This window comes from Ciona robusta, chromosome 8 (assembly GCF_009617815.1).
Source record: "Ciona robusta chromosome 8, ASM961781v2".
Classification (NCBI taxonomy): domain Eukaryota; kingdom Metazoa; phylum Chordata; class Ascidiacea; order Phlebobranchia; family Cionidae; genus Ciona; species Ciona robusta.
In genome coordinates, this window is record NC_143242.1 from 1,541,077 (window position 1) to 1,565,157 (window position 24,081).

The 24,081-nt window shown below is 33.5% G+C and overlaps 2 protein-coding genes and 1 long non-coding RNA gene across 11 annotated transcripts in view; 1 reads left to right on the forward strand and 2 right to left on the reverse strand.

Moving 5' to 3' along the window:
- Nucleotides 1–4,599, reverse strand: part of LOC149732088 (uncharacterized) — an 11,662-nt gene extending 7,063 nt beyond the window's left edge. Inside the window, exons 1-8 of one of the 4 annotated variants that reach the window (XM_089882734.1) lie at nucleotides 4,061–4,363; nucleotides 3,346–3,989; nucleotides 2,690–2,828; nucleotides 2,099–2,231; nucleotides 1,941–2,035; nucleotides 1,105–1,371; nucleotides 600–721; nucleotides 211–358 (exon numbers count right to left, since the gene is read on the reverse strand). In XM_089882734.1, the coding sequence (XP_089738860.1) occupies nucleotides 211–358; nucleotides 600–721; nucleotides 1,105–1,371; nucleotides 1,941–2,035; nucleotides 2,099–2,231; nucleotides 2,690–2,828; nucleotides 3,346–3,989; nucleotides 4,061–4,211 (1,699 nt within the window). In that variant the 5' untranslated portion in view covers nucleotides 4,212–4,363. Of the gene's footprint in view, nucleotides 1–210; nucleotides 359–599; nucleotides 722–1,104; nucleotides 1,372–1,940; nucleotides 2,036–2,098; nucleotides 2,232–2,689; nucleotides 2,829–3,345; nucleotides 3,990–4,060 lie in introns of all 4 variants that reach the window. The other 3 variants (XM_089882737.1, XM_089882735.1, XM_089882738.1) reach the window with 3 other exon arrangements.
- A 1,131-nt stretch (nucleotides 4,600–5,730) lies between these two features.
- LOC149732089 (aminopeptidase N-like) lies at nucleotides 5,731–22,294 on the reverse strand. Of its 6 annotated transcripts, none has more exons than XM_089882753.1 (26): nucleotides 21,862–22,294; nucleotides 21,654–21,785; nucleotides 20,078–20,222; nucleotides 19,273–19,436; nucleotides 18,835–18,996; nucleotides 17,859–18,009; nucleotides 16,785–16,974; nucleotides 15,985–16,169; nucleotides 14,943–15,093; nucleotides 14,590–14,718; nucleotides 13,895–14,021; nucleotides 13,426–13,580; nucleotides 12,610–12,723; nucleotides 11,852–12,055; nucleotides 11,567–11,632; nucleotides 11,051–11,247; nucleotides 9,268–9,347; nucleotides 8,684–8,811; nucleotides 8,342–8,397; nucleotides 7,854–8,001; nucleotides 7,556–7,626; nucleotides 7,186–7,296; nucleotides 6,809–6,976; nucleotides 6,423–6,563; nucleotides 6,107–6,188; nucleotides 5,731–6,044 (listed from the first exon to the last, which is right to left on the reverse strand). In XM_089882753.1, the coding sequence occupies exons 5-26, from the start codon at nucleotides 18,860–18,862 to the stop codon at nucleotides 5,883–5,885; spliced, it is 2,844 nt and encodes a 947-aa protein (XP_089738879.1). In that variant the 5' UTR covers nucleotides 18,863–18,996; nucleotides 19,273–19,436; nucleotides 20,078–20,222; nucleotides 21,654–21,785; nucleotides 21,862–22,294; the 3' UTR covers nucleotides 5,731–5,882. The 6 variants fall into 6 exon arrangements, with proteins under 6 accessions (XP_089738879.1, XP_089738880.1, XP_089738882.1 ...); XM_089882754.1 differs by adding an exon at nucleotides 19,784–19,845 and having other exon boundaries at nucleotides 21,654–22,294; XM_089882756.1 differs by having other exon boundaries at nucleotides 20,078–20,199; nucleotides 21,654–22,294.
- On the forward strand, nucleotides 11,919–16,565 carry LOC149732090 (uncharacterized). The gene is made up of 5 exons (XR_016385535.1): nucleotides 11,919–12,059; nucleotides 12,604–12,741; nucleotides 13,675–13,772; nucleotides 14,598–14,658; nucleotides 14,948–16,565. It is a non-coding gene; the product is annotated as an uncharacterized LOC149732090 (long non-coding RNA).
- Nucleotides 22,295–24,081: the final 1,787 nt, after the last annotated feature.

The window sequence follows — 24,081 nt, forward strand, 5'->3', positions numbered from 1 at the left end:
TGTCGTTGGGCAAGACACTTAACAACAATGAATTTAACTCAGTGGTCACAATCACCCGAAAAGATGTGCAGCTCGCAAGCTGCCACGAGGTGTATGAAACAAAACACCTATGTTATAACGACTGTCGCTTTCCCACCAAGCAAGGAAAATTTTGTTTCACTCTAATATCATATCGGGCAGTAACAGTTTACATAATATAAACAACTGTACCTGCTCTAAGCTCTTGGTCAGAGGCTTGTTCACCTCTTAATTGTAAATAACGTGCAACAAAGTTTGTATCAGCTGCAATTTCATTCGACTTGGTAGACACATTGTTATATGTTGGTGGGGTTTCTACATTTCTATCTTCTATTAATTCCTGTTATTATTTAAAACAAACATATATATATTTAAGATTTCATGGAGCTTTTAAATATGAACAGATCTTCTTCAATTACTGTTGGGGCCGTAATAATGCTATGATCAACCAAGGACAGTAACATGTAGAACTAATCAATCAAATTAAAAGAGATTGAATAGAAAAGCAGAGGTTTTGGTGTAACCTCTACTATGAGAATATAGTAATATTAATACAGGAATCACCTGTAATAGCAACCAACCTTGTTTATGTTTAAACCACCAACATAATTGTCAACATTAACAGAATAATTAGCATTACTTTCTCCTGTACCACCATCTATGCTTTCCAAACCACTATTTGCTGCATCATCTTGTAATGTTTCTGATCATACAATATAATTGGTTAAAGTTACAAATTAAAAGTAATACAGTATATATATACCATATGTATATGATATGCAGCACTGGTATTGAATTAAGTCCAGATTGCAATTAAATACATGTAAAAATTTTCCAATATTTTTATCAAAAGCACGTTTTAACAACTGTCAGTTCTCTGTTTAAAACGCAACTTTGCAAGTAATTAATTTTTTAAGTTTTTTTTTCTTTGTGTGATTGACATTAAAAACAGTAGTGATCACTAGGTTAAAGCAATGTTTATAAGTTACATATGCCAATCAGTGTCCGGGCATTAAATTTGTACGATCAGCAACAGCGGCATACCGGTGCGCATCCATGAAAAATTACTTAAAAAATAAAGCACACCTGAGTTAATTAAGTTAAGTTGGCGGGAAAGAAATAATTCCGAACTAAATTTCAACCCACAGAAAGTATGGGACAAATCACAGGGAGTTATTGCTTGAAATTGTAACACTTTTCTTAGTTGAAAAGTTTTGTCCGCCACATGTGACACTGGATCCCAGGGTAGTGCAATGTCAGAAGCATCATGTATTGGAATGCATTTAAAACATTGCTGACAATCAGGTACGTATTCCATTTTCAATTTACAGTTTCTAGAAACTATATTTGGTTCTAAAAAATAAAATGATAAAAAAACATTTGAGAAAACAAAGGATTTACATTTACGTACTAAGTTCACATTCTGTATTGTATATATTTATATATATATAAGAAAATTGAACATGTCTGGAATGACATATAAAATGCATTTCAGGTACAAAATTACTACAAAAGTTCATCTCTGCAAGCATGTGCACATATTTTAAGCAACCAAACAAATAGTGAGCAGTATATGTTTAGTGTATGGCAGTATGACACTGTGTTGTTTATATACATGTAGTTTAGGATTTTAAGAATGAAATGTATTACATTTAATGTAATATATAGTAGGGTGGGGGAAGATGGGACACCTTTTTATTTAGTTTTCTCTTTCCATTTGGTAGAAAACAAAGAACATTCAATGAATTATAAAATCGTATCCTCACGACTTTCACACACGACACCGTTGTTAATTGTTTAAAACGCGATCAGGCTATCTGGATAATATGTATTGAAGGTGTCCCATCTTCCCCCACCCTACTATAAGTTAAATGTTTCATTACTGTGCACAAAAGGAAAATGCATTTAAATAAACAAGTTACCCTGAATCATAAATTTAAGCACTGAAGAATCTTTCCACATAATTGGATATTTTTCCACTTCCATAACATTACATTCACTTACTTTATTACCAAACCTGTGAATCATAAAACTTGGTTACTACAAACTGGACCACAACATTTAAGAATAAAACTATTACTCTGCAATATCTGTGTCTTCAGCTTCCAAACGCAAAGTATGATGAGCTGTAGTGAAGCAGTCATATTGGTTTTGAAGTCCAATCATGATACTGTCCATATACCAGCTGTCTTTATGTAAAACTTCAAATTTTGCTAAATAATATTTAATAAATAGGCAAAACTAATCGATATTTAACATGTTTTGTTTTATAAAATGAATAGGTGTAGCTTACTATATACCGGCAAAACTTTATATGATTATGATAATTTGTATGTTCTTATGTGGCATAGACAATAAAAGTTAATCATTACATTACACATCCTATGTGTTGAACTCATATGCTAGTCATGCCCACTTATAGGTTACCAAGTATGCAACTTTGTGTGAACCCTTCTGTTTTTCATTTCATTTATATATATATATATATATATACGAAATATATATAATTTTTTCAGGTATATATATATCTATATATCAAATTTGATATAAAGTAATACTGTAGTGCATACCAGTGCACTTTCTCCAGTGACTTGAAGTCAGTAAGCTACCATACAGCCTTTAATTTAGACCAAAGTGAAACTTGATTTAGGTCAGAAAATATCACACTTACAGTCATGGCAAAGTAGTGACAGAAAAGAATCATTTTCTTTATCGTATGTTTCAAATAAATATTCATCAAGTTTGGTTTGGATTTGCTTCAAATTCAAGCGCACATCTTCTGTACATTTCGTCACCAAAATTTCTAAATTCTGATAAAAACATTCATGTTGAAGTTGAAAATTATAAATCAAATCAAGTACAACATGTTTTGTTTTGTCTTCTGTGTATAATTAAATATATATATATATACATATAAATTATTTTTTACCCACCAACAAAAAAATAAGTATCATTAAATAAAATATATATATATGTGTAAATTTTCTTACTAATACTAGGTAATCCTTTGGCTGGTGGCCACCTGAAATTTTGGTTTCAAAATGTTCCTTAGGTCTCACTGATACCCACTGTATAATTTTTTTTTAAAAACTCGGGCGTTCGTGTCGAAAATTAACTTTGAAAGTGCGCAAAATCGTGCTGCGTCACCGCATTTTTCACACCAGCCGTTATGAATTAAACCAGGGTTGGAATATTACGCCATAGAATGCCGTATTGTTACGTTTGATTCCTATGTTAAAAGTGGGTATCAGTGAGACCTAAGGAACATTTTGAAACCAAAATTTCAGGTGGCCACCAGCTAAAGGATTACCCTAATACTATACCTACATTCATACTACATTCATCAAATGGTTGCATGACAAAAAAATCTTGAAGCATAGTTGAGCAATTTATTCTTTTTGTTCCATTGTTTATAGATAACAGCAACTGATTTTCCAATTCAAACTGTTGTGCATCGTAATTGTAACTCTGTCCATAATATTGCATGAAATGATTGACATCACTTTTTTCTTGCACAAATGTAGGTAGCTTATCCAATTCCTTCATTTGATTTTTCATCTTAAACATAGCAATACTTGGATCCGGTACCATTTCTTTTTTCAACTTAGAAATCATGTTTGATAAAAGTGGTAAGCAGTGTGTGAAAGTTGTTGCACAAGCTAATTCACCAATGGAATATTCATCGCTAGCAATCATCTGAGGATAGCTGAACAGGTCAACATGCGACAAATTCTGGACTGGTGTCCCAGCTTTGCCAATGTTAGAAGCTTTAGTAAAACACAACTTATCAACCACATCCTGTGATGTGGGGTCAGAATTTGGAATAACTTCTTCAACTAAGTTTGAGTTGAAATAATATTGGATTCCATTAAAATTTAGGTAACGATTTTCATTTGTTGCACCTGGCATAATTGAGGATATGGATTGACCAACTTCCAGTATAAGATCTCCAACGTTGAGTGATGGGCAGCCTGGTAAACAAATATATTGGACCAAAAAATACATACTGTTTTTATAAAATGTATAATGAACTGCAGTTTACCTTTACTCCATGGGTGACGATACGCACTATTCTCCACAGCAATAGTGTCCATAGGATCATGGAACATGACCGGTACAATCATTCTCGCACGGTTTGCTTGTTTACGACATAAGCTGTCGTCAAGATAGTTCAATGCCAGATAACGAGGCATATTAAGGCGCAAAATAAAATGAACAGTTTTTAAAAATTGCTGTTAAAGAAACTGACTTTTATAAAAAAAAAAACAGTTCATATAATTATGTTATCAATAGGAGCATATTCTTTTTTACTAATCTGCAACGTTGGCCAAAATAAAATTAACTGCAAAGCAGACGACAGTTCCAATGGCGCCACCGGATGGCAGATAAGGAAATAGATAAACAAGAGATCCCAGATCTAATGAATGAGCACGTTTTAAACTAATTAGCATAATATAGTAGAGTCAGGGAAGATAGGACACTTTTAACACATAATATCCAAATAGCCTGTTTCCGCTATGTAAAGTGCATGAGGAAAGTAATTGTTAATTAATCGCTCACTGTGCGGTTTTAAATCTGAAAATTCAGTCCAAAAATTATAAATATATATTATGATTTGATTTAAATCAAGAGATTAAAGAAGAATGCTAGAATTAAGAATTGAGATAAGTGCGGAAAATAGTTTTGCAAAAAACAACAACAACAAGAACAAGAACAACTGTTCGACGAAAAAGGGTCTATATGACCACTAACGTGCTCAATATGACTAACGCGTTTAAAATGAAAGAATGTGAATGAATAAATGTAACTTACTTTATTCTCGCGTAGCCGGAATACGACAGTCGTTATACCACGTGTGTTCATACACCTCGTGCCAGCCAACGTCGGTGCCAGCTTACGAGTTACCAAGTATGTTACTTTGTGGGTGATTATTTTCAGCGTGACCTCTTTGAGCGTAACCCCCAGATCTGTGGTATGACCACTTACGCGCATACGTGAAAAGGCAAATATCCAACCAAGCACCTGCAGGCTAAAGAATGAAGGGGACAATCGCTATTATGACGCAAATAACCACCGTGTAAATTGCTATTATGTCGTAATTAATAGCCAATCGCTCTTATGATGCATTGTGTCACGTGTGAATCCCTACCGTTTCGTAAGAAACATGCTGCTTGACTGAGGAAAACATAGTAAATATACAGCAGTGCTACTTGTGGAACCTATTTGTTTTTACCCCGTTTAATTGACAAATGACATCTATTTTACACGCAACTTTAAGAAAGGCAGTGCCAAGTTTGTGTTGCGAATTTCCGCCGAAAGAAAGACGTTTGCTTGCGGCCCTTAGTTTAATTATTAAGTTATTTACGAGTCTTGTAGTTGTTTAGTAATTAGGTGATACAACCATAGTACTATATAAGAGAGAGTACTATGGTACGACAACGTTGCATGAACCCAAAAGTGGTACGTGAGTAGATAAAGTTTGGGAACCACTGGGCTACAGACACTTATGTGATCTTTGACAAAGACACTGAATCGAATATATTATCGGAACGAATTTATTACGACACCGGCGCTGTAGCACAGTTGGTTAGCACGACTGCCTTTGTCCCAGATGTAGTGGATTGGATTCAAGGCTCTTTTCTGGTACCATTGGGGGCGTGTCCTTAAGCAATATACGAGGCTAGCACATATTATATGACCACGGGCCCAGAATACATCCCAATCAAATTTTATTCAAAGTAGTAAATTTTAACTTCGATAAAAATCAAACTTTATTAATAATGATAATTGCGCTAGTAACATACACTGAAAACACACCTACGTTTCAATTGAAAACACAACATGCAGAAATATATCATCAGTCATCACTTTGCCACAGTAGCCATTGTATCAGTAAGCCAAATAAATATGGTGTCTTCATGGTCAGCCCTCCACTTTATATTTGTTTTCGTTTTCTCGAGTGCCTGGTCAACAGCGCGAGCTCCTGAACCAAGTTGGTCAGACCTTGACTCTTTGAATATTTCAAGCTAAAACAAGTTAAAGGTTTATTGGTTTGTATTGGACAACACCAACATTTTAAATTATTTACCTCTTGTAGTTCAAAGTCAGTGGAGAAATGTGAAGTACAACTTTCAATTATGCTGCTAAATGAAAAGAATCCAGACCCATATCTATAATGGGATGTTATTTTACTATTATTTATTAAGTTATCTGGGTAAACCATATAAAAAACATAAAATAATTTTATCAACAGCAATTTATTTAGCTGTTAAAATATAGAAGTGAAGATTAAATTAACCAAAACAATAAAGAGAAGAGAATAAAATGTATAATTTATAAAAATTAGAAATTGCAAGTCAAATAATTACATGAATATTATAGTTGGGAAATATTCTATAACTTACACATCGTAAATATAATCCCATTCTTTACGCAGAAAATCCCATGTTAGGTCTCGAGCATATTCATTGTCGCACAAACTGACGTACATTGCAGAAGCATCTTGCTTTCTAACTAAGTTTACATCCAGGGTGTATTCTAGAAATCTGTATTAATATATTTTGGTTCAAATCGTAAACATTGTCAAAAATATAAATAAAAGTACAATAAAAATATTTTATTTAAGTTTGTTTAAAACCCGGAAACTTTAATCAAACTTGTATTTACCCAAACTTGGTTAAGAACAGAACACTCAAGGTGTAACTACTGTTGTTGGGTCGTTAAGCAAGAATAGGTAACATCCATTTATACATTTGTGCCAAAACCTACTTTATTACACAAAAAACATCACCTTTGTAAAATCCAAGATTCCTTACTACACGACAGGGCATTTTGTAACGCCTTCTTTTCATTTGAATCACCCTCTGCTTGATATCTCTCCCACACAAAGTTCCACTCAGGTGAACCACCATTAGCTACTGCCTGGCAATAAACTACAGTTCTCAAGTCAGGAGAAATCCTGGAATACAAAAGATGGGTGTTGGGGTAATGGACTAACTTTAGGTCTAAATACCAGGTCCTCCACCAACATAAAATATAAACCAACAATAGAGTATAAACTACCTTATATATATTGAGTTGTATTTAGTTAAAACAAATTAGGATGAGAGAAAGGGTTGCTTAAAAGTTTTAAAAACAACTCTTTTATTAACAGAGTTGAAATCTTACAAGTTGGAAGTTGGGTTATTCATCCACGCATGAAACAAATTCTCAGCGTTAGAAATGCATTCAACAGACCCATAGCTACATGCGGTGTCCATAATGATACCTTGTTTCAATCTGAAGAAATATAATCATTAGTGGTACAGCATTAGATTTTTAATGATGGGTTAAACAAAAAATGTAATTTACGAAATGTGTTATGCGATGACCTGCTATTTACACTATCTAACTCTCTCTGTAAAACTTCAGTTGGAAATTTACATTTAATTCAAACACAACCACTAAAAGTACACCACAAATGTACCACAACCACTAAATACCACAACCACTAAAAGTACACCACAAATGTTAATCTACTGCAGTAAAAAAAACTTACTTTTCTACATGCCCTTCTGGTGTAGACGATGTATTGTTATATACAGGTTCAACCAAATACATCATGTAGTCCTTTTACAAAAGTAAATGTTAATGCGGATTATAGAATTACTAAAAACATATAACTCAATGATTGTAAATTATTTATCTTCGCCTGGCAGGCAACAACAGTCATTATAACAAAAGTGTTCTGTTTCATACACCCCGTGCCCGCTGACAATTTACCACATGTATTAATGTTGTCAATTGTATTACAAAATCACTGAAAATTATCAGTCAAATATGAAATGTTGTTTTACCGAATAAACTCCATACACTTTAGACCTCCCAAGCATTTGATCAAAATACTTAAAAACATTCAAAGAACTTTTCCATGGAAGGTAATCTGAATCATTCCTTAGAAATTTTGTCGTTTCCAAAGCTATTTCATATTTTAGTTGACCAGCCCTGTTGATAAGTCACACAGTGTGTAAAGTAGGAAAAACATGCATTTTAATACGAGTCAAAAACAACAGATTGTAACCAAACTTTACTAATTAATGTTTGTGTATCAAAAAGTTTTAACTTGTCTTTGCTACAATGGAAAAAATGTTATGTATTTTTGTTGTCACTGCCAGGTGTATGTATTGCAAGTGTGAAAGGATTTCTTCAGCAATTGGTTTTGTGATCTTAAATTATTTAAAAATGTTAGATTTAAAAAAGGGTATTGCTAACAAACTAAGAGGACCCAGGCGTGCTGTGTAAGTTATTGACTTAATAACACATAAAGATGACAAATCCAATGTACCTTGCTAATGTAAGAGAATCATCTATCAGTTGACTTCTACTTTTTACATCAATTACCTGAAATAAACATAATAAAAGCAACTATATAATAGAAACCTGTATTGAATTTATCTGATAATAACTATTAGACAAGACATGGCCTATGCGATAGACTAATTCTAAACTGAACCGAATTTATCTAAATATATGGGATGGGATTTTTGTCAGTCACATAGTACCTGAACTAAATTTATGGTTATAATGCACTTTTGATATTAATGTTATTGTAACACAAATATACAATTTACATGGTTATCTAAACTGCAACTTATGAAGTGTTTACATATTTTAATCTTATTTTTACCGTAAAGTTAACAGACAGTTGGTTCAAGATGCGATACCAGTTTTCCTCATCATAATTAACTCTGTAATATCCATAAGCACCATAGTTGCCAATAAAGTAGCTATCCTCTGACACAGTGAATTGGAAATCTAGTGAAACAAATATATTTGGTGTATTCTGGCGTGTTTACTAAGCGCGCATGCTTCTAACCCAAAAGTTATTGGTTCGCATTCATAACTTGTAAGCTGGCACGAGGTGTATGAAACATAGCACCCATTTTATAACGATTGTTGTTTCTGGCCAAGCGAGGATAAAGCAAGTTACATTCATTCATTTTCTTCCACCATTGTATAAAGCAGCCTGTACTAATTTTATAATCACTGGCTTTAATACATTACACTGATTTAAAAATCATGTAATGTAATATGAATAATATCACTATATATAGTTATGTAGACATTTATTGGCATACAATTTGGTATTAATAATATATTTTGTAAATTTTTGTGTTTCTGATAAAATAAAATAAGGCTCATAGATTGTAAAAACATTCAAGCGGAACATGTAATTATTGTTTCCATGTATGAACTCTCATAAATAATTACCATTATATGTACTGAGCCATCCCAGCTTTATTTCTTCCACCCCTTCTACAATATACCACACTGGTACTTCCCATTTGTAACTGAAACACAATGATGGTTATTTTAAGTAAGTTGATTTGTGGCAACCGGACACTCTCATTAAAACAAACAAAAAAAAGTTAATTTACATAAAACAGTGTTAATTTAATTGAAAAAGTAAAATGAATAAATGTAACTTATTTATCTTCGTGTAACGAGGCAGTTGTTATAACAAGGGTAACCAAATAAAAATATTCATTATTATATTATAGTTGTTTAGGAATGAAAAAACTGTTCAAATTTTCTTGTCATCAGCAACGATTTAAACGTTATGCAGAAAGTATAATATGAGTTGATTATTGATTTTTGATTAGGGGAGACTGGAGATGGTTCAGACGTGTTTTTGCTTGAAGCATACTCGCCTGTCGCCTTTCTTTTAAACGTTCTTACTATTTTTTAATGATTTAGAACTATTGTGAGCATACAATATAATGCATTTACCAACCCGGGCATGTTGTCCGACGTATTCCCAGACACGTGGTGACATAAAAAACCAAAAACATAGCTGACTGTTTAACTCCTGCTCAAAGTCTACATTTGCTTATTGAAGTGTTGCTTCTAAACTACGACTTCACCGCAAAAGAATTACTTTCGTGTATCAGCGACCGAACTATACCCTTACAACCAAAATCTTAAAAAGTAGATATTTCTGTTGAACTAACTTTTTTATTTTAACTAATCCAGGGGTTCTTAAACTTTTTGAAGCACGTCCCCCCAATGAAGATCTCAACAAACTTGAGCCCCCCTTTTTTGTTAAATTATCACAGTGGTGTTCAATTAATTTCTGCCATAATTGACCACAGCCAAACCTGACAAATTGGACATGCTTTAAACCACGCCCCTTGGTTGACTGTATCTGTATTATTGCGTAAAACACATTTTCGCGATCAACGCAAAAGTGAAATCAAATAACCGTTCTGTTTACGTTTGCGTCATAGTTTAGCTTTATATTTGCTATGTTTTTCTTAGCCAGGTAGACTGTTTGTTACGAAATAATAGGGATTCATTGCATCATAATAGCGATTGTTTTGTCTGGCAATTAATTAAGACATAATAGCAATTCAGACTTAAAGGTTTGCTATTTTATTTAAATTTTGCGTGCGTCGTATTCAAGCCTTTCGAACACCACTGTAATAAGACATATAACACTTTATTTTATAGTTTTTCGCGCCCCCCTTCCAAGTGTTACACGCCCTCCTAGGGGGCGCCCCCCGCAGTTTAAGAACCACTGAACTAATCGGTTGAACTACCCATGCCCCCAAACAGTATGCTGCTTTCTGTTACTTCTGCTACCAGGCATAGTATAAATAATGTAGTAGTGGCTCATCTGGTATAGATAATACAGTATGCTGCTTTGTAATGGAAACATTAAGATTTGTTAAAAATAATATCACAATGCTCTATTGTGTCATGTACATGATCGAACTATCCCCGCGTCCGAAGTATCCCCGGTTTCCTATTCAGAGTTGGTAACGCGATATAAGATTGATTTCTGTAAATCCAGGTGAAATAAATTGTGTTGGATCCTTTTATAAGTTTTAACAGAGTCGGGGCCGTTTCAAAAAAACCTGCTTTGGATCGTAGAAGTTTAGTAATGGCTTACTCCGAAATTTAATTATATCTTCTGCATACCACCCTAAATAATTAATATTAAAATATTATAGTTACTTGAATATAAGAATGTTAATATAATTAATATAGTTACTTCAATGGATTGTAAGGTTGTGTTATATCAGCTTGAGGGTCAAGTAGAAACCGCTGTTGTTGAACAGTTGCTCTGTTAGGAACATCTTTGTCTCGAGTCATATTAACCACAGGGTAACCCATCTGTAAAACCCAGGTATCCATGGCTGTTATAAACCCCCCTGGAGGGTTTGTTGAACCCTGTGTTGCAAGGATTGCCTGGAAATACACAAACAGACTTTATGTCATAATCTAAGTCTTTAAAAAAATACACGTTAAATAAAAGTTTAAATAGCTTTAAAATCATTCTATTTCAGTAAGAGACTGGTGATATTTTAAGCAAATTATATCTCTTTTTTAGCTATGTGTTGGATTTGAAGCTATGTGTTGGATTTGATTTTTACGTATTTCGTAGCGCTTAATCCTGAATGTTATTTCGTTTTGATAGTTGTTTAACTTCATGAGCATTAGTTCAGTACCAAATTCACAGAATTTATCACAGTAAGCTTTAAAATATTAATAGATTTTCAACACTCACATTTTCCCAATATGTGAACAACTGATTATGGTCAACAGGTCCATAAGCAAACTGTTCCAGATAATTCTGCAAACAAAACCAAATACTAAGTAGTACTTTTTAAACCAAGTTATAATAAAGTTTTTACGATGTGTTTATTCTTCATTTATGATCACTATAGGTGAGGTACTACATCAGACATGTCATGGAAACTGAGATTTAGCCAAGAGTCGGCCTATGACCCCACATTTATGTATTTATCTAACATTTATATTTTTACATATATTAACTTTATGATGTATTTACCTTTAATCCAAGTTTGAATGCTTCTTCCCCAGTAAACTGGTGGATCATGCGAATGATACAAGCTCCTTTACTGTAACTTATGTCGTCAAACAAACCATTTATGTCATCGGGTGTTTCAATATTTTCTGCAACTATTGGCCTTGATGTTGTGAGTGCATCAACAGCTAATGCGTCATGCAAATCAATCAAAACAAACTGGTCCATCTGTGTAAGTATGTTTATTGCAGAATGAAAATAAACCGCTTTGAACATTTGATATTACATAATATTTAAACTATTAAAAGTGAAAATTTTAATATGATACCTAATGTTAATTGCATAGCATAATAACTTAAAGAAAACAATTGTGAATTAATACCTAAAACACAATTTTACAGCCAAAAAACACCTAAAGTATTAAACAATAATAAACAGTTATACATTTTGGTAAATTAAACTGTAAAAAGTTTAAAAAAGCTTAATTATAACTTAATATTATTAAACACAAATGTTTGGCACAGCGTTTTAGGCGCCTGCATCGTAACCAAAGTATTCCTAGGCTCGATGCTCGACAGCGGTACTAGCACTGATAGGCGTATGTGTCCTTGGGCAAGATGCGGTGTTGGGGCAATGGGCCAAATCTGGCCTAAACCCTATGTCCTAGACAAGGACCTCACCCACAAAGAATAATAGACAAAATAACACAAAAACTAGTTTTTGAGTGGAAGCAATGACAGTTTCTTTTTTTCCACAACAATGCTTCCTTTATGTAGACGTACCATTCTCCATGATGGTTCCACATGATCAGTGCCGACGTATTCAATGAATGAAGCAAACCCTTCGTTTAACCACAGTTCATCCCACCATAGTGGAGTTATAAGGTCACCAAACCACTAGTGATAGAGATATAGGTATATGTTGGTATAGGTTATATGTTTACTCAGTGCACAAAGGCATAGAAAAATAATGGTCAAGTTAGCAATGGTAAAAAGAGTTTTTGTAATCAACTACTTAAAATTTAAATAGGTTTAAGGTTACTGTTATGAATAACATCGCATTTAAAAATTGATAAAAAATTATGTTTCTGTAACATTGTCACCATTACATTAAGTTAACTGTAACTACTATACTATCGTTTAGAAATATTTGTTTTCGTGAATTTGGACAAATTGTAATCACGCATTAGTTATGTAATGTTAGAAGTTAATATTATTCATGTGATGTTTAACTAAAAATAATGTTTTATTACGATTAATGATAATAAGGTATGAGAGCAGTGCTTTTAATGCGTCCCCACTTAAATAGTAATAGTTTGATTCAATCAATTTTGGTGTCAATCATTGTGTGGATTCCTTATCTCACCAAGACTCAAACACATGCCCTCCCAAACTGTATAACTGTATAACCGCTGTCTCGACAAATCTGACAAATCTGACAAATCCCGGGTTCGATCCTCGCCTGCCGTAACAATGTTTTTGGATTTTTTTTTAATAAGAGATATAGAAGACATTTAGGGCTTCGATGCTAAAAGTTATTGCACAAGATGTCTTTCGATGTTTTAAATATAACTATAAAACAAACCTAACAATGCTAACCTGATGTGTGAGTTCATGAGCAATAACATTTGCCACCCTTTGTTTATTGTAAGCTGAATTAATAGCTTCATTGTATAACAATGCCGTTTCCCTGTACATCACTAAACCCCAGTTCTCCATCCCACCCAAGGCAAAATCTGGGATAGCTATCTGATCTGCAGATGTATTAAGATAAGATAACATGAATAAAGGGACTTATTTTCCCTATGGGTCAATGTCATTCATTATAATACAAGTGTTCTGTTTCAGACACTATATGCCAACTTTCGAGTAACCACATATATAACTTGTATATCCTCGAAGGGCATTGACAGATCTTATTACTGTGAATGCTAGTGCTGAACAAGGTAACTGAAACAGCTGATTCAATTAAAAGCATTTGATTTATATTTATTGTAAGTTTATTACATTTATAAATGATTTACTCCATGTACTACCACATTAAATATTAAATTGTAACAGAACTAACCTGATTTTGGTAATGGATAAGCCACATCAAAGTAAGTTTCATAATACTCCAGTATGGTAGGGGTAATGTTCTTTGCATATTCAACATTCTTGTTGATCACTTGCTCTGGTCTTGCATATATACGAGTCTAAAACAAAGATTCGGCTTAATTAGTTAAAAACTTAAAATCTTCTGTAACATTACATATTGTAAAACATAAGTGAGAAGGAATTGTCCGGCCCAATAGCACAGTTGGTTAGCGCGCCTGCCTATAACCCAAAGGTAATGGGTCCAAGGCTCGTCGCTGCTACCATTGTGGGTATATATGTCTTTGGGTAAGACGCTTAACAGCAATTGATCCAACCTAGTGGTCACTAATGGGTTGTCCAAATTGTCAGTCACACATAAAAAACAGAAAAATCCAAAAAAAAAATCACTCACAAAGTAACATACTTGGTAACTCGTAAGCTGACAAGAGCTGTTTGAAATATAACACCTCTGTTTAACGACTGTCAATTTCGGGCAACGCGAGGATAAAGTAGGCTACATTCAATCACATTCATTCAATTCACTAGCACGAAAAAATAATACTACTCTACAGGAAATTACTTTTGAATAAAAAGATTTTTGAATCTATCTAACTAATGCTCTAATTAAAACCATTTCCAATTTTTTTCCCCATGCTTTCTGTCAAACAAAAGTAAAAGTTTCGTTACCTGAACAGGTGGAGTCCCTGCTGTGGAACTGTGCTCGTAACCAAACTCACTGACAACAAATGCCAAAAGGTAAGTGCTCATCCGGAACGTTCGTTGAAACTCTGTTCGTTTCCAGCCCTCGTATTGATCCTGGAATATCATATCATAAATGTTTATTCATCTCTTTGAATTTGATGGCAAAGTTCATATTATTAGAACAACAAAGAAAAGGAAATCAACAGCAAAACGACATTAAACAAACACTATTAATAAAAGGTGTGGAAAAGAGCGTCAATTAAAAAAATCTTTTTACATTAAAAATGAGATGCTAATATTCCATATACTGTTTGGTAAATTAAACACAAATATCTTACTGTAGTCATCACAAAAGGCATGTTAGAAAGAGCAAAGTTGGGGTCCTTATGCCAGAGAAAAATATCGAATGTTGCTTTCAAAGCTGGCTCGTCAAAACAAGGGAACGATTTCCTTGCATCGGTGGGTTGCATTTGAGACACAGCTATTGTTCTATGATGGTTTAAAGCAGCCCATAAGTAATAGGAAAATCACGTTTTTAATATCTAGTAATTAAGTTTTTAAGTGTCTATATAGAGGAAATAAGTTGGGTCCATATATAGTAGGTTGGGTTAAATCAGTGGTTCTTAAACTGGGGGGCGCGACCCCTAGGAGGGCGTGTAACACTTGGAAGGGGGGCGCGAAAAACTATAAAATAAAGTGTTATATGTCTTATTACAGTGGTGTTCAAAGGGCTTAAATACAACGCACGCAAAAGTTAAATTAAAATAGCAAACCTTTAAGTCTGAATTGCTATTATGTCTTAATTAATTGCCAGACAAAACAATCGCTATAATGATGCAATGAATCCCTATTATTTCGTAACAAACAGTCTACCTGGCTAAGAAAAACATGGCAAATATAAGGCTAAACTATGACGCAAAAGTAAACGGAACGGTTATTTGATTTCACTTTTGCGATGATCGCGAAAATGTGTTTTACGCAATAATACAGATACAGTCAACCAAGGGGGTGCGGTTTAAAGCATGTCCAATATGTCAAGGTTTGGCTGTGGTGGATCATGACAGTAATTAATTGAACACCACTGTGATAATTTAACAAAAAGGGGGGGCGCAAGTTTGTTGAGATCTTCATTGGGGGGGGGGGGGGCGTGTTTCAAAAAGTTTAAGAACCCCTGGGTTAAATGGTTCATACTTTTATTCTGTCCATTGCCCCATTTGGTAGTAAACAAAGAATATTTACAAAAATGTATAACTGTATTCTCTCTACTCCAAAAATTAGGATGTAATTGAAAGAAAAAGGAACATATTCAAATATTATATTTCATGTGGTGGTCCTTGTGGAGGACCTTGTATTTGAGCCACATACAAGCAAATAACTTACACTTCATCCCCATGACTATTAGTATATGTGCTCCTATATAACCCGGTGAGGTCATCTGCCAATTCACCAACAAATTTTGTATGTAGCGTGTAGTTTGCTCCTTCCACCAAACCTTCTTGCATCTCAACGATCAAATACTGATTCACATCGTAAAGCCAATGCTGTGTAATCGGGACTTCCTTGTTCTGTTAGAGAGGAATCACATATTCTAAAGCTATAAATCTTTTTACAACCTTTTTTTACTATTTTATAACTTTTTCGTAAGGTTTAACTTGTACAGGAATATGTAGAATTACATAAGAATTATAATATGGGATGATAGTATTTTAATTATTATTTTGTATTTTCTGGTTTAAAATTATATTCTTTTTAGTTAACAGTTTCTGCTCCAACGGATGTTTATTTTAAATTGTCAGCCGTACAGAAAAACAATCACCAACAAAGTTATATTCGTGGTAACTCTTAAGCAGGCACGAGATGTATGAAACAGAACACCCTTGTTGTAACGACTGTCCTAATCCTCCAATGCGAGAACAAATAAGTTTCACTCATTCATTTATTCAATACAACTTTCTTTTCAATTTTGACTTATTTCCTAGATTACAGTAGTAAAGATCAAATTAATTAAAACAAAGCAGGGAAAGGAATCAGAAGCAACATGACAGTCATAAAAACGCGCTATTGGTGAAATCATGGCCACTAAACCAATATTAAACACTTAAGCTTATCAATGATAAAACATTAGTCATTTGTCGCATTTATACACATTGTGGTATGTCAAAAGTGACTTATACACTTACATCCTTGTCCAATACCACCACTTCATTATAGTCCAGTTTATTACTATGAATATAAATGAACTTGGTAGTGTTAACCACATGAAAGTGAGCATTGCTTGTGCCATTGAACTCGTACTTCCCATTAATGTCTGGTTCAAGGTTTGGTTGCAAATCCACCATATAGTGGTATGGTACCAGGTAAGGTGGTAACCTGATAACAATGACATTTTCGTAATGATTTTATTTAATAACCTATATAACTTTATAATAATTTTTAATTCTTATATATATAGTAGGGTGGGGTAGGACACTTTTTCAGACAAGACTTTTTTAATTTTCTTTTTACAGACCTTGTTTAATGATAATCAGGAAACAAAAGTTACAGAAATATTTGAGAGTATTATTCTGACTTTATAAAACGGCGTTCAAGCTGATAACTGTTTTTAAATATTTAAAAAATAAATAGAAAAAAATAGAAACAGTATATTTTAAGAAATAGAAACAGTATATTTTAAGCAAGGTAAAAAAAAGGTTTGCATTTAATTTAATAATAAACTATATCAGCAGGGCAAGGGAAAGAATGTATAAACTTGATTTTCAAAGTGTACAGTATTATTTTCATGTTTCCTAATAGTAAATGCACTTATTAAGCAAAATTAGCAAGGATTTTACACTGTCCCGTCTTATCTTGTGCTTTTTCCAATTTGTAAAATTTCACCTGTTGTGCGAATCGCTAAATAAGTCCTTTGAATTGTTGTTAATTAATAAAGAAATGATAGTACTATTTTGTGGTATTACCCAAAAACCGCCATCTGTTTTGATTTTGAAAATATTTAGGAATATATGCTTAAGTGTCCCATTTTACCCTAATTTAATATAACTACTATTTTTAATAATACCTTTTGTTTTTAAATATATATAACTTAATAATAACTCCTATTTTCTGCAATAAAATTGTTTTAAAGAGCTAAAAGTAACTTTTAATTGCGGTAAACAAGCTAGTAAAACATTGAAGAGAAGGCAAATGGGAAAGAGTTAAAAATATAGCAACAAAAGACATTCATAAAAAACATGCAGGTAAAATATATTTACAACCTTATATCTTTCCACGGCCCTGCCAGTGGATTGCTGGTAGCATCAGTAACAGAAGATGTTGTATTGCTGGTTGTCACCATTGTTGTTGTTGTAGCATATTCAACCACGGTTGTAGTTTTACCAAGTAACCCCGCTAGCAAACCAACTGCAACTGAAAGATTAAAATATATTTACATTAAAATATTTGTGGGATAAACATTTTGATGGGACCAAAACAATTATCGACATATGAACCTACTGGGTTGGAAACAAAACCTCAGGCCTCTTATGCAAACTTGGTTTATCCGCATACCCTAATGCCCAACTGCAGTTTCCTATGAATGAATGAATGAATATAACGTATTTATCTTCACATGGTGGGGCAACGGAAGGCGTTATATCTTACATATATTAAAAATACACTATATGTTACAGTCAAATACTTACCTATTACTAGGATGACAACAATTGTAATAATAGCACATGTTACTTTGCTCAATACAACCTTACCACCCATGTCTTTATATCAAGTACACAGCTTAAAAGGTCAATCGTTTACTGCTTACCACGTATTATAAGATAACCGACAACTTACCACACAGCACATACATAGCTATGCAGTATCAATTCCCAAGAGCTTTCATTCTACTAAACTAACATTTGCTTAGTGCTGCCATCATTTTGATTTTATGTTGTTTGTAATTTACTATCTTGTTAAAGCACACGGTATGTCAGGACAGAGCAAACATGATGCGGGATTGTAATAGCAGAGTTATTTGCTTAATGTGTTCATAATATCAAAAATATATCATTCAATTAATGGTGTGCTAAACCACAACTAAGTCAGGTCTTTTAACAAAATAGATTTAAACTTAAACAACCAAAATATCTTTACGGTAACGTTGTTATGAAGGCTATTATTTTGGTCCTGACAATTACCTAGGATAAAAACTGGTATGTTATGTATAGGACGCAGACTAAGACCAATCGCTCTTACCCCTAGAAAAAAAACATATGGAGAACATGTGTGTTTTGTTACATATGCGGAAGATTGAAAGACTCTGTTCATTAGGTACACAAATCACTCATTCCATTCTCGTAGTTCTATAAACTCCATGTAAATTCCTTCTTTCTTTTTAAAATCTTTGTGGTTTCCAACCTACAAAAACTTAAGTTGTTTTACAGTTGTTTATAATATGCACATATATTATGCAACCAAGATAAAATTATAAGTTCAACACTGGGAAATTTCAGATATAATTTCAATTACATTTTAATTACAGATAAATAAAATGACAAAATTCCACTGTACATAAAACAACATAATTTTTGTTTGTGTCTTCCAATATAATATCGAAGCTCAAATTAATCAAACAACAAAGAGAATAAAATGACAGTTGTTAAAAACATGTTACACAATAAGTTAATAATTCACCTCAACAACCCTCCCCCCTTCTTAACCGCAATGACATCAGCATTTTTAAGCATGCTTGCACAGTGGGCTATCACAAGGACTGTACAATTAACCATAACAAGATCAATTTTTCACCAATCTTTCAGATTCAGCATCTAAGGTTGCTTTATCAAGTATAAGAATGCCTGTGGAGCATAAGAGTGTATTATGGTGATGTATGAAATCTAAACAATAGCCACAGAGTTACATTCAATTACTCCCAACTCAGTGGTCACTAATGGGTTGTCTAACTTGTCAGCCATACAGAGAAAAACAATCACGAAAAAGTTACGTTCATGGTAACTCATAAGCTGACCATATAAAGAAACTGATTTTTAAGAAGCACTTTTGCAATAGCAATCCTTTTTTTAAAGAACCGATAAAGCTACACCTCCCACATAGTAAAACAACCATCGGGAAATTTTTAATTAAAGTATGGGAAAAGTGTCATTTAAAAAGTGTGGCAAATGAAACCCAACATATGGCGACTCACCCGGAGTTGTTGTTATAATACAGATTTACTGTTTCATACACCTCGTGCCCGATTATGAGTTGCTGCAAATGTAACTTTGCGGATGAAGGCCAATGGTAATAATGCATACTGTGGTTAATCATATAGACATTGCATGTGGATAAAGCATAAAGAAATCAATATTAGCAAGGTTACATTTAGAAGTTTAGATATCATACTGGGCTATAATAGTGGTGTGAAATAGATCTTCTGGCAACAGCAAACCCTGTCAAACACTGATTAACAACTATATTGAATTCAACAAAACGGTCATACCTGGTTTATATTTTGCAATTTCCTCAAAAGCTCTTCATAAGCATGCACCTTCAGTGGTTTATTAGTAAATGCACACACAGTTCGAGGGTTTCCCACAAATTAGTTTGCTTTGCTGGTCGCTTCTGCTGCGTGTTTTTTGTGTTATCTTATGAAGAAGAGGTAAGTTACAAGGTATTGGTAAGAATAAGATATCATAACAAAATTCTAATCTCTAATCAAGAAGTTGGTGAAAAAAAATTCACTAATTATACACAATTACCTTAAAATATCTAATAAACACAACAATTATGGGTGATCTTGCAAAAATACCGTTTTAAAATCACACAGTATATATAAGCTTTTTTGGCGAAGAAACTAGCACAGTCGGTTAACTGTAAGTTGCATATTAGGTTAACTACAAGTTGCATAAACTAATAATATAATTTTTTTTTAATGTTTTGTCTTGTCTCTCCTCGCTTTGTAGTTGTGCCGGTTTTTATTGCCCAAACTTTGTAGGGTTTGTTTTTAATTCGAAACATTATACCACAGGGGTTATTGAAACATGATATACTAATATATTAACAAGATAATGTATGGAACATATATTCGAAATTCAGTCAAACCAACTTAAATTGCTTGTGTTAAATATATAATAGTAATACCTAATTTGTGGCAAAAATATAAACTTTATTCAAAATTATTATTAATTTTCTATTATTACAAGTTTATATGCATTTGTAGGATACAATATTCATCAATTGATTTTTAACAATACCCATTATTGTTCAAACATTACCAATTCCTAATAGAAATACAATGACATACTGTAGGTAACATGTTAAAATCTGTAGCAGTAGCCGGTAGGGCAAGACACAGAATTTTAAAACTTGATTTTCAAGGCGAAGGCTACAATATTATTTATGTGTATTTCTAATAATAGAATTGTTATACAACTTTGTGTGTGTTTTAATATATTTCTTGTAAATTAATAAAGTTTGACCGGCGCCGTGGCATAGTGGTTAGCGCGCCTGCCTGTAACCCATAGGTAATGGGTTCAAGGCTCGTCGCTGCTACCATTGTGGGCGTATGTGTCCTTGGGCAAGACACTTAACAGCAATGGGTTGTTCAAATTATCAGCCATACATAAAAAAAATCCCCTAAAAAAATTAATCACCCACAAAGTAACATTCATTCATTCATTCAAAGTTATGGTATTACTAATTTGTGGTATCACCCAAAAACCATCACATGTTTTAAGAAATATTATGCAGCTTGTATTTACCCTACCCAAACTAAATGACTCTGCTAGTTTCTTTGTCATGTAAACTTTATTACTTTAATTTTAAAGCATTTTTGGTGGATTTTATCCCTAATTATTGACATCTTCCTATTTTTCCCATGTACATATTTTTTTCACGGATCTAATTTTTTTAGATAAAATTGAGCTGTGTAAAATATATTATTCTATTTCATTTAACTACAATACTGGATTGGTGATTCAAATTCACAAACTACAAAATTATAACAGTTTAAAATTATTCAGCAAGTATTTGAACGAAAACCCCTCTGTTAATTAAAATCATGTTAATTAGAGTACCTGCTTATTCATTAGAGCTGTGCTCTCTTGTTTCCTGTATGGTTGATAATTTGGAAACCTCTTAGAGCCGACTCAGTTTGAGAAAGTACAGTTAAGTGTCTTGCCCAAGAATGTGTATGTTACCATGGATACCTAAATATATGTTTACGTATTTATGAAGTATTTCTGTGGTTATTGTTTAGTTTCGTAGCCTACATCACCATAATACCTGAGTAAAACTATGATAATACACCCGTATGCTCTACAGACAGTCTTATACTTGATGAAGCGACATCCGATGGCAGTTTAGAAGCCAAGTGATGACGCTGCACATATTTTTTATCATTTTTGCACAAAGTTACAGCGTAGCTTAATAAAGAAGCCATATTATTAAACTGTAATTATAGAGTTAAAAATGTATGCGACACTTTACGTTTTACAGATAAGCAGACTTACATGTTCATTTGCTTAGTTTTGCATATTTTGTTATTTGCTGGCATTAATAACAATGTGTACATATATACATTGATTAATACATGAAACGGGATCAAATCTTACTACTTCAAGATTCGAAAGCAGTATTTGTTAAAGATATTTGTGCATATTTTACGAATTTTGAAGAAAAAATTATAAATGCTTGTTTATCCCGTCTTCTGTACGGCGTGATATACATGTATAGTAGGGTGGGGTTAGATGGGACACCTATTCATACTAGTTTCTTGTCCGATTTGGTAGTAAACAAAGAACATTCAAGGGTTTATAAAACCGTATCCTTATGACTCTCATAGACCGTTGTTAATTGTTCAAAATTATGTGCTAAAGGTGTCCCATCTTCCCCCACCCTACTATATATCAAGGACAAATGCTGAGCTGGTAGCGTCGGATAAAACGCAATGTAATATGTAGATAAGCACATTATTTGATTTGCAATGATATTTTATTATCTTAGTAGTATATATGTATTCGTTTATGAATGGTAGTAATGTCGACACAACTCCCAATAGATTTGTAAGTGTCGAATTACAAATGCGTATTAACCAACTAGATTCTCTTTTAGGTCTTATTGCTTCATTATTTGACGTTCAGGATTACATGTATCAAGTACAAAATATCGTGTCCTATTTAGAGGGTTTGTCGGTGTCTGAAAAGACAATTAAATTAATCAGTCTCGCGTCTGAACTTCCGACCAGCCCATCCAAACATGCGGTTTAAGGTAGTGTAGGTTTCCTATATTTATCAACATCGGCGTAACGTTCCCCGTAGGAAAAAGAAAATTAGAGCCAATATTACTTTAATATTCCATCATCAAATTACTAACACTCATTGGGGAATTAAGGTAATTTAATATTTTGTTCCCTTCGCGGTGAGAGAATTGCAACTACTTTCGAAACGAAAGAAAAACGTCCGTAAGGAAAACAGTTAAGATTCGAAAGTTTCTTTTACTTATTGCGCTTGCTGCTCATGTAGTGGCCCGAGGCGGTGATGAAGTAAACAAAATTAACCGCGTCGGTTTACAGGTGCATTCCTTTAACTGTTTACGTTGAGCATGTTCGTTATCTGCGTTGTTGAATGTTTTACTGATCCGTATAAAAGAAAGTCACATTTGAAATAATGTGTAAGTGTAGTTTTAGTTTGTTCAGTTGTACCAATATGAAAACATGTTTGGATCTAATTATACAGTGATTTACAAACACTGCTATAAAATTGCAGTGTATGCGCTAGTGATGCGAACCACCACTTTACAAGTACGTGTCGCTTCTATAGGCATTAATCAGAAAGCCATAAACATGTCTGTAAATCATGTTTTAGAAACGCTTTGCGTTACTGCTGTCTTGAATTCATTCTCTCATATTATTCAACCGCATGAGTGACGTGATCTTTAGAAATCTCGTTAAGCTGCTCACTCATGCAAGTATTGTTGTCAACCGGAGTGCAATATTCGACTTTTTCTCAGTAACGCAATAGGAAATTATTTAAGTGCGCACGATGCTGGCTCTGCTACCGGACACAAACGTGTAAGCAACGCAGCAGACAGGCGTTAAGCAAGCAAAACGGCAGCCATTGTATATACTGTAGGCGGCTGTTTGTAAACAGTGTGTAATTTATATTGCGCTATGAGAGAATGAAGGTTGTTGCGTAGTAAAAACGAGAGATAGGTCACGTATTTTAAACAAGAATGCCAGGAGTTGCAGACGAGTTCAGGGTGTAACCTTCCATGGCTGGGTGCGAGGATGTGGTTGCAGGTTGTGCTTGGCTTGGTAAATAGGATGAAAATACAGCGGTTCTTCAAATAGTCAAGTGTCGTTGGGAAGCACTTGAATTACACAAGTGAAAACCAAGACAGTACTAAGATTTTAAGCATCGTAAACATATCCACAAGTTTCGCGTGTCAAGCTTGTATTTCACAAAGTTTTGAAACATAAATATATAGGTTCGTTAAGTAGCAAGT